Source organism: Stegastes partitus, unplaced genomic scaffold (assembly GCF_000690725.1).
Source record: "Stegastes partitus isolate 25-593 unplaced genomic scaffold, Stegastes_partitus-1.0.2 Scaffold5, whole genome shotgun sequence".
Taxonomy (NCBI): domain Eukaryota; kingdom Metazoa; phylum Chordata; class Actinopteri; family Pomacentridae; genus Stegastes; species Stegastes partitus.
Window position 1 is genome coordinate 950,018 of NW_007577736.1, and position 17,692 is coordinate 967,709.

The 17,692-nt window shown below is 39.1% G+C and overlaps 1 protein-coding gene across 1 annotated transcript in view; it reads left to right on the top strand.

Annotated features, from left to right (window-relative positions):
• Nucleotides 1–17,692, top strand: part of LOC103355744 (metabotropic glutamate receptor 4) — a 146,537-nt gene that overhangs the window by 90,881 nt on the left and 37,964 nt on the right. Inside the window, exons 3-5 of the mRNA XM_008279651.1 lie at nt 5,775–5,910; nt 6,115–6,269; nt 6,589–6,729. Of these exons, the coding sequence (XP_008277873.1) occupies nt 5,775–5,910; nt 6,115–6,269; nt 6,589–6,729 (432 nt within the window). The remainder of the gene's footprint in view (nt 1–5,774; nt 5,911–6,114; nt 6,270–6,588; nt 6,730–17,692) is intronic.

A 17,692-nucleotide genomic window follows, 5' to 3' on the forward strand; every position in this document is an offset into this window, starting at 1 on the left:
ATAATGACCTTTTTGATAAAGCACTTTTCAAAAACATAATAAAGGGAATTTACAAAAGGAAATTGAAATAGAACAATTCAATTCAGCAACATTTTTAAAACCAGGCTGCTAAATGTGCAGGGAGCAAATTGAATCCAACAATAAATAAATATTTCAACTTGAATGTTTTTAGCCACTTCTTGGTAAAACAAGAAAAAAATAAAATGTCCAAAGTGTTGACTTGTCATTTTATGTTCATGTGGTGAAGTTTTGCCAAACTGTTAAAACTCTTAGCAGCTAGAAACAACACTAATGAGAAGAAAATCAGTAAAGATGTGGGCTAAAAAACAAGAACAATGACTGTAAGGCAGTAAAGCACCATTAGAAAAAAAGCATTTTGACAGTGTGCAGCTCCACAAAAAGTACTCTAAGTAAATAAAACACAAACTGATTAGGACACAAGCACCATGAAGAAACACAAGCAAATACAGAAAGGATGTGAGTCGAGGAGACACAACCAAATTTCTAAATAATGACAAACATGTCATCCATTTGTCAGTGAAAATTCATTTACAGTGTTTATTTCAGTTTCAACACTCTATTTGAATGGTTGTGATTAATTATAGATACCACCTGAACGTCTGCTTGCTTAACTCTTTTACTAGTTTTTCACAGAAACCTCTGTTGTGTTTTTACTGGTGTTTTTATGCTTTGCCGGTGGTACATTTTTGAGTGTTGTTCAGTTTCTTCTTTTATATATCTGCTACTTTTTTATTTTTACATGTGACAATGTGCGTTGTCAAAGGGTTGAAGATGTTTTCTTCCTTTGTGTGTGCCTGTAACAGCTTTCCCTGCCACCATCATACCTTCAAGTGAGAAAAACATGGAAAAGAACAAAAACACTGACCACAAAAGAACTGCATGGAAGAGACATGACTCATCAGATTTAACTAGCAAGAGTAGCTAAAGTCACTTTATTTGCTTGATCCTTGACTACTGACTTTGTTCTATCATTATGATATTGGCTTTGATTGCAGTGGTTACCTGTAGTTGGAATTATTATGCATTTCTGTCTTCGTACTGTGGTCAAGTGCAACATAGAGGAGGAGCCTGTAAAACAGCCACAGAGAAGAAAAATGGATTGTACTTGTTCATAATGAGTCAGGTCCAAATTATTGTCAATATAGTACAAGTCCATGTGGCGCGCTTCCAGTGTCTCCAAATACAAACTTTAAAGTGAACCCTAAAACACAAAGAAGAACTTTTATATGTATAACATTGCCAATATTATACCATTTATCAGATTCAGAAGTTGTAAAAACAAAACAAAATACTAAGAATGGTTGGATTTTTCACCTACTGAAAGTCCTTGAACTACTCATCTGTGACATGCCATTGGTCTGGAAACTTAAGAAATCTGAGCTTGAAATTGGACCTTTAATCAAAATCACTTTTTTATCTATACATCTATATTATATGGAACTATTCCAAAAAACAAAAAACAACAGCAAAAAAGTTTAGTCTAATCAGATTCTGCAAAAACAAACAAAAACTCCGTGCTCCTTGCCGCAACCATTAAAGCCAATGACTCAGCTTTGACCAACATGACAAAATGTACAGATTTTTCCAGTTGAACTGGGATGAACTGCAGGTTGTGCTTACACAGAGCAAACAAGAGCCAAGTACAGAAACAAACTAAAAATGTAAATAGTAAAATAAATATAGTATGTACAGTCACCTTTTTTAAAAGATCTACTTTTTAAAAAACATCGACTTTTTTCTGATTTATGGCATTATCTCTTTATTCTTGCCATGGTTGCACTGTTGCCACAGAGGTGCATTGCTTTATATTGCAGTGAAAAATGAGCCCACAGTGAGTATAAATGTGACAGATAACGTCCAGAAACTGTCTGGGGTTCAGGGGGTTAAACAGCGCTTTAATGGGCATCTCGTACTATAAGGAGAAAGAAACTGCTCGACTGCCTGACTGAATAACTGACTTGACTTTGGCTTCTGATGAATTTATGCCATTAAAAGCATAAATCAGTTCACATTTTGACAGTTTTGCATGTCCTCTTTTCTATAAAAAATGCCGCTGCAGTCTAAATGTCATTCTTGGTTTACTCGTTCATGAAGTGTTGTGTGCTGCTGCAACATAATGCGATTTGTGGTGGTTGAATACAGTCTTCACATGATACAGAAATGCAGTCGTTGAGGTTTAGACTTTTTGATACAATTGTATTCATGCATTTGTGTTGACCTTGCACATAGCCTGTTGTGCACGTCTGTGCATGTCTGGGACGCACCTCACAAGAAACAAAAACCTGAAGGGAAAAAAAGAGGGAGAGAAAACAGCTCAGCCAGTTGTGACCAAGACAGACTGCACGGCTGTGGCTGGCCTGACACTGCAGCAGCTATTTGTCACTATTAGTTTCCATTAATTTTTAGTGAAGACATTGTTAAGATAGCACCACGGCCGTCCGTGGCATGTGAGAAACTGCAGAGTGATGCGTGCTCTGAATGCTTCTCACTTATCTAATCCCATCTATTTAAGTAAACGCCCCAAAATGACCGATAATGGAGCCTGTTTGAGACAAATGGACAAGTGGGTCATCACACACAAATGGCTCGAGTGATGAAATGTTCTCATGACTGCAGTCAAGGCACATGTTGCCTGCAGCAGTCTACCATAAACTAAAAGATGATCTGAAGCATTAAGACAGTTGAAGTGTGATTTTTAGTGAAACCACACATCACTTCTAGGATCAAACATGCAATGCACGTCATGAGGATTTCATCCTCTGAAATTTTTGATTGGTTCAGTGATTCAAATAGGTCAGGTGTTATGGTCATGGGCAATTATTTTCCCCAGTTGGAGGAACAATTGATCAAAGGAAGCTTAGCTGGCAGGATTAAGGCTCGAGATTTTTTGTCTTCCTACATAGCTAGTATCCACCAAGATACATCCAGGGCAGAGAGCAACAGAAAAATAGTCACTAAAAATGATGTGGATGAGATCAGCTGTACGGTTGTTGGCCAAACAACAGAACATTTTATATTTGCCATTTTTAAGAATTTACTGCTTTTAAAAACACAAACTACATCTATAAATCCTCTGACTTGATTTTAAGGGACATTTTATTTAAAATGTGGCATGTATCATGTTAAATACTGGTCCCACAGCTGCCACCCATTCTTAAAATGTATTAAATTTCTAGTGACCACTGCAGTAACAAATAAAGAATAAAAAATATATGTGACTCAGAGTAGACCTTACTCAAGATCTGAAATTTATTGTTCAATTTTCAGGATGAAGCAAAAGTCATTTTTCATGTACCTGTCTAATAACTCAAAAAGAGAAGCGCACTGCAAAACTTCTGAAAACTTAAAATCAGTGCACATCTCAGACCAAATGACTGTGTTGACTAGTTTCTCTTGTTGTTGCAGTGAAGATAACATAAATGTGTCACACGTTAAAGACCTTTTAGCTTGTTGACATGTTCACATGGTTCTTTTTATATGCTAGAAAACGTAACATAAGCAAAATATGCAAGTAATGCATGGCATGACACAATCTTCAAGTTCCAGAAGATGCAATAGTGTAGAGCTTCAGATAGGACATTTTTAGTCATGAAGGGATTGCTTTAATGAGACAAAACTTTCAAATATGTAGTTTTGATGCACAGATTAGTTTAAAATGGTTTAATCAATGACCAGAGAGGGAGTTTAAAGGGTTTTGTGCTTGGCTGTAGTTGTTAAGGATCTTGATATTCTGCTGCTATAACTCTTTTTGTCAAAAAGTTATTTTAAAAGGAAGGCAAATGTAACATAATATGTCTCATTTATCCTGGAAAGAATGAGACACATCTCATTTACGCTTGAAAAAAAAAAAAAAAAACCTCACAACTCTCAAAGCTCAGACTTGCACATCTCACAATGCAGGATTGTTGCAGACTTTTTGCTGACAAAATTTTAAATCTTTGCATGTCTGAGGACTGTGTCAGAAACTCTCTGCCTGACCTTCTCAAACTTAACGAGGTTCAGTGACAGGTGAGCAAGAACAAGACAGTTTGATCCAACACAGGGACTCTGTCTCAGGACTCAGTACTTTGAGCTAAATCAGGACAGATTTAGCCGCCCTGTCTGTCACTGAGCTGAGCAGAGGAGCACACAATGCCAGCCGTCGAGACTACAGAGTTTTACAAGTTGCACACAGTAATCAACTTGAACCATTCCATATTTTTCTGTGTGAGATTTAGTGCGTCGGACTAAATGTATAGGTGGTGCATAAATACATATCTCAGCCGATTGTGAGGAATATGCAAGTTTAATTACTGTTGAGTTAATTGTTCGATAGCTTCCCGTAGTCTCACTTACACTGATTGTTTCTACTGATTGCTTTTTGGAGAACAACTTGTGAAACTGAAAATAAACACGCTCTCGCTCTGCCAGGGTTCTTTAAATAGTGAATCCCCTTCCCCCCACCTCACTCTAAGTACAATTGTGATCGGTACAGTAAGTATCTGTGTAGGATAAACAGAGTACAGTTTGTTCTCAGACATGTTTTGGCACAGTGTCCCTGCTGTCCTGAGAGCTGAAGCTCGCTCAGACAAACCCGCCACACTCAGGCACTTTAAATCTCACCCAAGAAATCCTGTTGGAGAAGCACTGGAAAACTTGCTTCGGCTGCACAAAACACATCTCAACATCCTTTTGTTTTATTGTTTTGTTTTGCTTTTTTCCCCCCACTTCTACAAGGACTTGAAAGTGATATTCGTTTTGTGCGTGCGTAGTTTTTCTCACTATGTGTTGTATTGTAAGGACCACACTTTTAAGACACAAGACGGGACAACAGCACAACCTTCCTGCAACTGTAGAGAAATAAAGCATTCACCGAAATGTCCTTTGTGCCTGTATATGGGGTTACTAAATGCCCCTTGCCAGCTTGCAGGGCTTACCCAAGGCTACAGAGCAGTTCTGTCACACCGAGCCTGACAAACTTCTCTTCTTGTCAACATATTTGTGCACCGAAAATGAACAAAACTTGAGCTCCAGCATCTTAATACACAAATTCCGCACTTGTTTTGAGTAATTTAGTGTACAGTAAATACATACCACGTAAACAGAGCAAAGAAAATGTGGAACTCCCTGAGGAAATCTAGACCTGAAAGAAGAAATAAAGCTAATAGAAGAGCTACACACGGTTTGGTTCACAACATGGAAGTGCTAACACATGGAAAACACTTTTACTCCATTAACAATACATTAATGGGACTTTAGTCAGCATTTTATAGTTAGTAATACATAAGAAACACAGCAGACATTAGTGAGAACCCTCCCATATAAAGTCATTGACTGAATTCACCCAGGATTGCACAAGAGTTGGTACTGAAATGTCTTAGTCATAATTTAGTGCAACAAATACACACTACAACACAGTTACATAAATCCCTGTCATATAGAAATGCTATAAATATGTTCCAAATGAGAGCAGTTAGTAGTTCGCTAACCAAACTCCCGAAGATGGCATCATGACTAATTCCCTTTAGCAGCCAGTTGCTCCTCAATCACTATTCAGTGAAAATAACGTCTTTGTTTTGCCTGACATTTCCTGGATATACTGATGTTTATTGCCTGTGAAGTCACATTAAATACAATTTACACGACTAAATACGTTATTGATCTTTGATTAACAACTGTACTTTTGCATTCCTGTGATTTATCCAGCACACTGAAGGCTTTGTAGTACAGACTGAACAAAGTGCCTTACAACATCTGTACGTTTCTTTCTGCAGGGGGCGTTTGCATCTCCCAGTCTGTCAAGATTCCTCGAGAGCCCAAGCAGGGCGAGTTTGACAAGGTCATCAGGCGACTCCGAGAAAATCCAAATGCAAGGGTTGTCATACTTTTTGCCAACGAGGACGATATCAGGTGAGGCCTGGTAATAGCCACGCAACGCTTCTTCAAAGATTAGAAAAACATGACTGCAGCAGACGGAGCAGAAACGTGGGAACACAGCCATTTCAGTCCAGCTCTGCCAGACCACTGTGTAATGAATTACAAAGTAAAATCAAAGTGAAGCTGGTTGGGATGCTGACCTTATCCATGGCAACATCTGTTTCCTCACCTTTGCAGGCGACTACTCCATGCAGCGAAAAAGGCCAACCAAACAGGCCATTTCATCTGGGTGGGTTCGGACAGCTGGGGCTCAAAGATCTCGCCGGTTGTGCAGCAGGAGGAGATGGCAGAGGGAGCAGTCACCATCTTGCCCAAGCGCCAGTCCATCAAAGGTCTGATCCCCCTGTCCTTTAAACCATATGCTTATTTCAGTAAAATATATCTTTTCATGTGACATATTGCTGCATCTGTTTCTGTCTTTTGCTGCGTCAGAAGAATACAAGTTGCTTTGTAATGCTTTAGCACTATCATTTGATCATCAAAGGTCTAAAAAAAAAAAAGAAAAACTTAACTTCAGTCAAGAAAATTAAGAATATAAGCAATATTCAATCTGTTATTCTGTTGAACACATCAGAGCCACGGCTCACAGATTGTACCAACACTGCTGTTGATACTGACACCCAGTGACAATGAACCCATTGATCTGTCTAGGGTTTGATCGTTACTTCATCAGTCGAACGCTGGAAAACAACAGAAGGAATATCTGGTTTGCTGAGTTCTGGGAGAACAACTTCAGCTGCAAACTCAGCCGTCACGCCGTGAAGAAAGGGTCCGGGCTTAAAAAGTGCACAAGTAAGATATTCTCCTGTTGAGGGGGGGGAAAGAAAAAAAAAAGCTATTCAGTGTTCTTTTTGTTTAAACTTTTAACCAACTTGAAAACATTCCTCGTTTGATGTCTCGAGGAAGGTGACACATTTGGCTCATGGTAAAAGTCTTTTGACAGCATTGCCCAGCTATTAAAAGTGGAACAGCTATACATTTAATATTCAAAATCACAGTTCATCTCACAGCTCATTTCTTTGCTGCTCTGTATTTCTGCTGAGTCGAGTGTGTTTACCTACACGGCTATAACAAGTGAATGGCTTAGCTGGGCTGCACAGTTAAAGCTTCAGGCTCAGTACCATACTTCATACTTTTTATACGGCTGCAGATAGCACAATCTCTCTTGGTGGAGAAAGTCACTGCATGATTTAAACATCTATTAAGTAGGACAACATACATCATATCTACAGAGCTCCTCAGAGCAGTCTCCTTCACTCCCGTCTTAATAACTTCCTGTTTAATTACTGTAAATGAGTCCGTTTGCTGAACTAATAGCGGTCAGTATGGAGTATGCCTTATCTCAATAACAGTAACATTGATTAATGTGACAGTGAGTGAGTGTCATGATGTAAGATATACTAATTACACCAGTGGCATATTTACACGTATTGTGTATAATTATAGACAGTTTCTCAGGGAGGTATTCATCATAATTGTGGCAGTGTTATTTAGAAGGACCTGCCGTGGTTCGGTAGTTGTAGTCATGGTAGGGTAAAACAATCAATCACATTAATCAGCAAGGAGCTGATTAAAAAAAAAAACACACACCTTTATAGTACAGTAGTTAGAAACTCAGTGTTGGCTAGCATTCACTGTCTAGTTACCCCATTAGATTTCCAAGCTGCTAAATGCTCCATTATGTCCACCAGCTAGTTGCTAACTATGCCTTTCTGCTGCTGATGCTGAGCAGGCAGCATACACTGTGTTGTTAGTGCTTTTCCTCTAAAAGCAGCTGGCTGGCTATGGCTGAAAATAAAGCGATGAGACCAGTGAGAGGGAACTAAAACACTGAAATTGTGCTCGAGAAAACTAAACAATGAGCTGAAACTGACTGAAAATCTGTATAAAGCTCAGAGGAGCTGCCCAGATAATTCACTGTGGGCTCATCACTAAGAGAAACACCTTTCACATTGTTACATAGTTTTACATTATTATCTGTTTTTATTTTTTAGAGAGAGTGAGTGCCCCATTTGGCAATTCCGAATCTGCCTCAAAATTTAGAGCCCTTTTCCTTTTCCCGTGCTCCACCCGTCCACCGGGTTTTGTGAAGTTCGGCCTTGTAGTTTTTACGTAATCTTGCTCAGAGTCAAACAAACAGCACTGAAATAAAACCTCTGCCTGGGCTTCTGCCTTGGCGGAAGAACAAACAGAAGGCACTGAAAACAGGCCTCTGCCTCAGCTCCCACCTTAGTGGAGGAATTATGGCTGCTTAAGGGATAATTCTGCAATACTGGAACAGCGATACAGTAAATATAAAGCAACTTTTGAATGCTTCTGATGTGATCCTTAGGTGTGTTTTGGGGAAAATAATCCAAGATTTACTGTATGTGTAGCATTGTGAGCAAGAAAGCTGCCAAAAAGTAGTTTAACGATGCCTTGGACCATCCAAGTCTGTCAATGATCTCTTGAGTTTAGGGAATGTAAAGAATAACCTCAAAAAACAACAACGTTTTGGATTGTTGGGTGTTTCTGCCTTTGATAAGCGCTATGAGATAACTTGTTGTAAATATGTGGGATGCAAATAAAATTAATTGAATTGAATTTAACTCTCATTTGCTATATGCTAATAGAAATATTTATGCCTGATGTCTCCTTACTAACAGAGTAACTAATTAATAACCACACCATACATACTGATACTGGAAATGTACCTCTATGAATAGCCTCAGTGTTAATTAGGGTCCGAGGACCCCTACTTGTTAACAAAGGAGTCCCCCAGATAAAGTAACAATACAACACAGAAGACACTAATCAGGGGCAAAATTAAGACATTGCAGCATCCTCAGAATGTGTTGTCATTACAGGTACACACTGAATAATGGTTGCAGATTTGACCCACAAATAATCCAGAACCTCTTAACTTAAGTTTGCTCTAAGTGACATGTTTGACGTCTGTCTTACATCATCAGCTTGTCAAAAAGAACCAGACTTGTAGTCTGCAATTGCTGATGTTTGTTCCTCCACAGTGATACCAACAGAGCCCTGCCTGCCTGTTCAACAACCTGAAAGCTACATTTAACAATTCCATTGCAAAAATGATCTATTATCAAGTCTGTTACAAATAAAAAACTCACTATCAGATTGTATTTATGTTTTAAATATGGCAGAATCATGCCTTAGTGCTTAGCACTGCTACACATATATCACAGAATCCTACATTATGCACAAACAAATATGAAATAAAAGGTGGATGTGACTGAACTAATTTCATACACTCAGCCCCCAGACTCCAATATAAATGAAGTTATAAAAAGAAGGCGTACCCAGTAATGTGCAATGCATAAAGTAATGAAAAACAGTACTACAATATGTGTTGCATAACATAAAAATGTTTTCCACTGCAGGAACTTGTGGGCTGTAACAGGGAGGACAGAACCTTAGTTTGTGATCCTTCTGAAAAAAATAAACAAAAACACACACTCCTGTAGAACCCCTTTTAGGACTGTTTTTAGCAGTGAAAATAGTACCTACCCTGTGGTAGATATTTCTAATTGGGCCAAAGAACAACTGCTGTGTGGGTTTCAGCACTGATTTGTTCGCCTCAGAGAAGACAACAACAACAACAACAAGCTCCATTTTTTATTTCTTATTTTTTGCCTTCTCAATGTCTTTGTTGAATACCAGTCTCTTCTTCACAAACTTCAGTATCAGCAAAGTGAAACTTGTCATAACAACCACTCTATTATTCTAGTTTCTGTGTGCTCATAAAACTGGGAAGTCCTGAGCACAAGCCTAAGATTAAGATCAAGGCCGATCTTGGGAATTTTTAAATAACTATTGTCTCGCATAAAGGGCGGCTGTGGCTCAGGTGGTAGAGCGGTTGTCCTCTAATCGCAAGGTTGGTGGTACGATCCTCCACCCCTCCATAGTCAAAGTATCCATGGGCAAGACACTGAACCCAAAGTTGTTCCCAATGGCAGTCAGCACCTTGCATGGCAGCTCCGTCAGCATTCGTGTACGAATGTGTGTGTGAATGGGTGAATGAGAAAACACGTTGTAAAGCACTTTGAGTACCACTAAAATTTAAAAAAAAAGCGCTATATAAGTGCAGATCATTGACTATTTACAACAAATCTATGCTTGATATTTTGTTTACATCTGTTATCACACGGAAACATGAAAGAAATTAAAAACCACCATCAGATGTTCCACTGAGATTAAATACCACTAACCTAGTTTAGGCTACATTGAAGTCTTTATCACAGTGCTCCTTTTCTAGGTAAACTCCCTCTCTGCTTGCCAACCCAGAGTGCCCACCTCCTCCAGTCACTACCATATACAAGTGCTGCAACCAAGTGCTTCAACCAGTTTCAAAATACTTAAAATGTCTATGATTTGGTAAAATGGTATCAGTAGATGCTAAATATTAAATTACTTGAATCTGATTGGAAACAAACAAACAAACAAAAAAACTTGATAGGGACATCCCTGTCTGTAAATGCTATTTGTTGTTTTATAATATAGGCTTTGACATTTTGAGACTTTTGGAAGTTCAAAAGGCGTGTTAAAGGGTCGTTCCTGCAAACATCGTGCCACCTTGCGTTAGCACCAAGTTCTTGGAAAGATGCCAATAGTTGGAGATGAGGAGTGAAAGTGTGGGGCACACAGGAATGACAGAGGAACGGGCTAGCGCATAGGGTGCAAGAAAATATTGATACACTAAAGTATCACAATATTATGTTGTGTGATACTGTAATGATTCTCAAAACATTATCAATTTATCTTAGTGCTATGATGATGAAACAGTGGTAAATGCAAACCCAACTCCCAATGAAATACATGCAGGGCTGTGACCAAGACAGCGCTGCACCTGCAGTCAGGTAGACTTGTATTGAGACCCTTTGAAAACAGGTGACTGCAGTGTCAGGACTTCCTCCCATGCTGGGAGTGTCAGACAAGGCAGTGGGCCTGATCCCAAAGGTAACTTTCCCTTTTAAGCGTAGGCAGCAACACGAGTAAGAGCTAAACTTACTGCGGGGTTGCCTTCCCTCTTTATCAAACCTTACCGAGCAGTTGAGACTTCCTTCACCTATTTATAAGATAAGATAAAACTATATTAATCCCAAAGGAAATTCTTTGAAAAATAATAATCCCTCCGCTTCCTCATACTTCCCTGTCTTCTAAATATGTCACAAAGCAGCCTCACTGTCAGCCTGCTGGTTAGTCCATCTTGTTCCTAACAGACCCAAGAGCAATGCCTCGAGGTCCATAGCATCTAGGACTCACACATCCAGACCTCATTAGGATTAACCTCTAGCCATCAAGTAAAGGGCCTTACTTTATCCTGGTAAGGAAAGCCAAGCCTGGTAGTCGGGTGATGAAAAGCTGGGAAATAAGTATTTTCAAAAATAAGGCCTAGAGATGAATATACAAGCTTTTGTAGGACTTTATTAGCGTGTTATTAATTGTATTTGAGCACACAGGCATAAGAGCATATTAAAATACTCCAAAAATACATCCTGAAGTATACAGATGACAAATCAGAACAAATTTAGTAAAAATTAATTAGAACTACTTGAGTAAATAAAGGTAATAGGACAAGCTAGTTATTAATTAATTATTATGCAGAGAAATCTCGAAAGAAAAACAAACTGAAACTCTGACTTTTTTCATTCAACACTTTATTACTTAAACCCCATGAAGCTGAGGAGAGCTAGAAGCGGAGAGTTCATTTTCTTTGCTCCTTCAACAATATATAAAGTGTTATGTATGTGTGTTCAGATTTGTTTTGTTTTCCATTATTAAAGTTTCCCTAAAATTCATTTTAAAAATCACAATATATTGAATCATATCCCCCGTGTCATGATATTAATCGCATCGCCACATTCTTGCCAACACACAACCACTCGCTATCACTTACTCTTGCATCTATACCTCAGGACAGTTTTGAATCTTCTGTTTGCCTGCATTATGTCCTTTAGGCAGAAACCAGACAAACCACAGGGATTGAAAGGGAACAGCAGTACCAGGCTTCATGCTGTGAGGTGACAGGGCCAGCCACTGATCCACCTCACTGCCCCAGAGCCAGATGTGTGCACACAATCTGCATGCGTTACTTTCTACGTAGACACTGGTAACACTGCAACGTGTGCCAGAATACATCCACAGAGGCTTTACACTGCGACAACACATCTCTGACCAAGCTGAGTTTTATATTATTATCATTGTGACTAGAAAAGAACCTGGCAGGTCCATATACATCAGTATTAACCGATGTAGCCATTAACAATCTTATGTCGGAATGTACACAAACACGTCATTCAGAATACATACTTCATATAAATATATGTGGCAAAGTAGACAAGGTTTTTATTTCTAATCTCCCTCGTTATTGCAAATTCAGTGGTTTTTGGGGGGTTTTTTGTTGTTTTTTCTTACAGGTAGCTATTAGTGTGAAAAAAAATATTATAGCGTGTTGGGTTTGGTTTACAACAGTTTACCATTGCTAAAAAAAAAAAAGAAAAAAATTAACACAACAAAGGAAAGACACTGCGCGCATGTGTGAAAACATTCTTTCTGTTTATGATAATAATAATAAAAAAAATCTGAGCAGCAAAGTGGTGAGTATAACATGACTCTATTGTTAATGGAATCCATGTTGTGAAAATGTACATTATACTGGCTCATTGTAGCTGTTGGAGGGCTACAGGTAATTTCACCCCTTTCAATTGTCTTATTACTCAGCTTTTATGAGCAACCAGCTTGATATATTTATTTTTATGTCTCTCTCTCTCTTTTATTTTTTTTTCTTTTTGGCTATTGTTTGAAAACCAGATATTATGAGAGTTTACAGCATGCCATTGGTATAAATGGGGGACATAGCATATAAGAAAAACCTGAAAATAAATAAATCAAGAAACTGACTAAATGTCATTACAATCTTCTTGAAGGTGGGGTTAACTGCTTGACTCTTCTATCGCAGCCATGATCTAAGTGTACATTGTTTCACAATGCCGTATGCGTCCATAATGGCTGTACATTATGCTGCAGTGATATGACAGAGATAATATGATATGGGAGGATTTTTTTATTTATTTATTTATTTTTAACTGTTATAGATTTTGCTATGCCATTTATACCATGCTGGCTATTCATTTATTGTCTCTGGTTGTAATAAACCACTCAGTGAGCAGGACTGCTTTATGGTGCAATATGATTTACAGCATATCTATATCAAGAACTTTCATGTGTCAGGTAGTTAAGTCCCCCAGATAATCCATGAGCACACATTCTCATCTCGTTATCTTATTTCTTAAACGCTTTCTCAATCAATTTTCTGGAAAATGTATTGTATGTACCACACTTAATATAGGAAAATTGCATTCACGATAAAGGAGATAATCACTCGCCCGCTCCTTCTGTACATAAAAATTCAAAGCGGCTTTAACAAAGCTGCTAGTGCGAGACAAAACATAATGATTCTGATATATGTGATGCTGTAAACGGGCATGTTGACATCCTTTTATGTGTGATTGTGGGAGTGATCATCATACCTCCGCTGTGCTGATGCCTGTAATGACGTATAATGATAAAAGATAAGAAACCCCAGCGCACAGACTCAAAACTCAGGAGAATCTTGACGCTTATTTATTTTTAGAGAAAAGACGGCGCTGGCAAAACAATAAACAACAAAGACTCACCAAATACACTAGAGGAAACCTGCAACTTTTACTCAAGAGGTGGGCTGCAAAACCAACAGCTGGCGTTTTGCTCACAGGCGGTAAATCCCAACACTGAGCATTCTAAAGAGATAACACACTGGGTTAGATGTAGGGTAACGCTCAGGTGGATGAGATGATACTGATGGAGTTAGTCTTGGGATTGGTTGGATTGACCCCCTGGTTATCTGCCAGTGGGGATGCTGAAGGAGCTCCAGTGGCAGTTTGCAAAATGTGTTTGTATTTTCCCTATAACTAAGATTAAAAACATGAAACCGTGTGTATGTCGGGGTTTCATTTTGGCACAAAGACAGCATATTTCTGCTTCTGTGTGTCTTGAATCTAAAGGGCTTATGCATCTAGTCCAGCAGTCTAAAAATAGAGGACCACCAGAATATTGGCAAGTATCCTTAGCAGTTTTTATGAAAACTGAGAAGCGACTGTTAAATTTGCGCTCATTTAATACATACTTCAAATAAAGTTACAGGTTGTAGACATGTGAGCGGATATGTCACTGGAGGTTGCACTCCACGGCGCGTTCTTTCCTCCTGAAGTTGTTCAATCTTTAAAGCAGGTCAGATGTGAGTTGTTTTCAAAAGAGACAAAATGATGTCCTGAGACAGCTGGAAACAGTATTTCTGAGCAGTTACAACTACAGAGCTTATCGTAATGAAGGAAAAGGTTACTGAGTGCAGCAGTGTTGCACATTTATGTGTTTTTAATAGTTTTTGAACAACAGAGCTCTCTTGCACAGGCAATACTTGTTAGCCAAATGAATTCGCTGTTGGTTTTGGCCTTTTAATGAGATTTGTTGGCAATAACAAGAACATACAATGTCACCAGGTGGATCCTTAAACAAACAAAGATAGGAATGTAGTAATTGTGAGGTTGTTCACTGCATTTATACCGTATTTGCAGGTTATCCAGTGATTATTATCCAATCCAATGAATGAGATTATAGAGTGAGTGTAAGTCAAAATATATACAGAAGTAAAGGATTCTTCAGTGAGTACATGTTATGTATTGCAAATGCTTTTGCAGTTAAAATATTATTACTCTTTTAAGTCCACTGGCGCAGGGATTAAATCCTTCTGAACATAGCACACCAGCATGACTGAGACTACCTCTATAGTAGGGATAGTATAGACACCTTCGTAACGCAGTAAGTAGCTCTTCTATCACTCGCCTCGCTCATTACAGACATTTTAGTGTTAACTTCACTCTCAGCTCTGCTTCACGGTGAGCGAGAGTCTCATAGAATTTGTTTGAGGTTAAAGTGTGACACTTGTGGTGCCTCTTCACTGGTGGAGAGCTCTGCAGTGCTCCCGAGGCAGCTGTGCGAAAGCCACATGGGGCATGCTGCAGAATTATCAGTGTCCTGAGAGGGTGAGACTGCTTAGTGTGATCAAAGGATAAGGAGGGCATGAGTGACTGGAGAAAAAGTGAGACTTGTCTTTTATCTGTGAATGAAGGAGACATAAAACTGATATTGATTAATGTGGAAAGCAGAGGTAAGTTAGAGCAGGGACCCATCTCAAAGGGTCTGCGTTTCTCCTGAGTATTAATGATGTGGGGGAGCAGCAGGAAACAAAGCAATGCAGATAAAGCAAGCATGTTCTTTTCCATCCAAGCATCTATTTTTTAAACCGCTTATCCTGAACAGGGTGGCAGGGTGGCTGGAGTCTTTCCAGCATGCGCTGGGTGAGAGATGGGGAATATTTAGGACAGCTTGCCAGTTTGTTACTGAAGGACTCTCTTTTGTATTGTAAAACTGAATCCAACACAGAACAGGGCTGAACCATTTGAGGAAAATACCTCACTGTGATTTGTTGTCCTTGCTGCGATTGCTATTTAAATTGTGAATATTTTCTATAAATGAAATCTAGTGCCTGTATTTGCTGTCTAGGGAACATTCAATGATATATATTCAGTCATGAACAGATGTATTTACACATGAAAATAAACATCAGTCTAAACAAAAACAGATAAAATAGGTTGCTTGCTGTTAAAGCTGCACTAACAACCCACATTAACTCGTTTACTGGTTAAGTCTAATTACTAGAAGCTTAACTTGGGCATTTCAACAACTGTTCACAAGCTTTACATTTCACAGTTATCTGCTATCTCAGCGCTCTTCAACCTTTTTTGCACCACGGACCGGTTTTAAGCAAGAACATTTTCTGCGGACCAGTCATGACAAAAACAAAAACCCCCCGCAAAAAAACGTTTTAACTATCAAGAAGTGTCATAAATAAATACAATTACTTTTTATTACTAAATATGTGTTTACTTTTTCTTTTGTCTCAGCATCTAGTCTCTCGACTTTTCAAAGAAGCTCTCCTGAGACGTTTGTTTTATTACTCATTTCGGCAGCGGTTAGACTGACGTCTTCGTTTTACGACAGAGCATGAGAGCTAACGGTCAAGTCCAGGAAACAAGCACAGATGGAAATGACGGGAAGACAAGCTCGTTATTTTTCAAGACAAAACAACCTGCAACCTGGAAATGAAAATAAACCAATAAAACGTTTTTATTCTTTCTGTGTGGCCCGGTACCAAATGACTGGAGGCCTGGCACTGGTCCGCGGCCCGGTGGTTGGGGACCACTGTGCTATCTAACATGATGAAAACATTTAGATCCTTTAGAAAAACACATTCAGCAACAGAACACAGTACATTTTCCAATATATTTCATTTTTCTCAGTTGATGAAACCCTCCTTGGATGAGGTACAATCGAGCAGACATGCAGGGAACACAGAAACTGGTTGTTAAAACATTAATACTGCCATTTATCAGGCATTATCAAAGTGCAAACTTTCAAAGCCAAATTCGGATATAAAACGTATTGATCTTTTCGTCCTAAAGTTGTGGTGTAATTGAAAAGTTGATTAACAGCAGCTTTGATAACATATCATAAGAAAAAATGGATATCCTTATTTCAGCTTCTCAGATTCTCTGTTTCATATCTTTGTAAATCCAGTGCTTTTGTGTTTTGGTGATAAGTAAGTGTGTGATGTAACATATTGCACCATTTTCTGGAGATAATATGTATATTTATACATATATATATATACATATACATACATATATATATATATATATAATTTACATCAACAGTCCCATTTGCAAAAACAGACATCTCAATTTTTGTAGATTTTCAGAAAACTTTTTTGTTGTTTGCTTGAGATGATATCACTCAAACTGAAGTTGAGTGGCTCTGGCTCAGTAGAAATGACAGAAATAGAGATAACTTAAGTTTGATTGATATTGTCTCAGGTAGACGATGGAAAAGTGGGTTTTCTGAAGGTTTGTGAAGATGGAGTTATCTGTTTTTGCAAATGAACTCTTCATATATTGTTAGGAGTGAGCTCCTAATTTGTAGGAAGTGGACCCAGAATGCGACGAGAGAGACACTGTCAATAATAAAGAGGGTTTTATTCGGGGCAGGAATGAGGACACCAAGGAAGCAGGAGGGGGGAGTGCAGGTGCGTGCTGGTCTTCGTGGGGGGAGGTGAGAGGGTTTCCGGGGACTCCAGAGGTGTGCTCCAGTGCGAGGGGGGAATCCGTGCTCCGAGGAGAAGGTGCTCGTGGTGCGTGAACCCAGTGGAGGAGAACCGAAGGGCTGCGGCTGGTGGTTGACTTGTGACGGCTTGGCTGATGGGACATCAGACTGAGGAGGCTCTGAAGGGGATGACGAAACGAGAAATTCAGCACAAAACAAACGAACAACAAGCATGAGAACTCGAGAACTAAGCGTGGCCGATCTACTGCTCATAGGAGAGTGAATCCTCTGGTGCTGCATCACAGGAAGAAGCCAGCTTAAAAGCAGCGCTGATTGCGCTGATGGACAGGTGCGGTGGAGAGCGAGTGAGTCCTCCTCGGCAACGACCCGCACAGCCTGAAAATACAAAGCACAGCACAGCAAAAACACACCCAGGAAATACCAAAATAAAGGTTCTCGACTAGAACCCCAACATACTGTAGCAACCCTGCAGTTTAGGTTGCACTATTGTTTAGTCAGGATCTTCACCAGGTTTGGGGCCACAGAGACTATC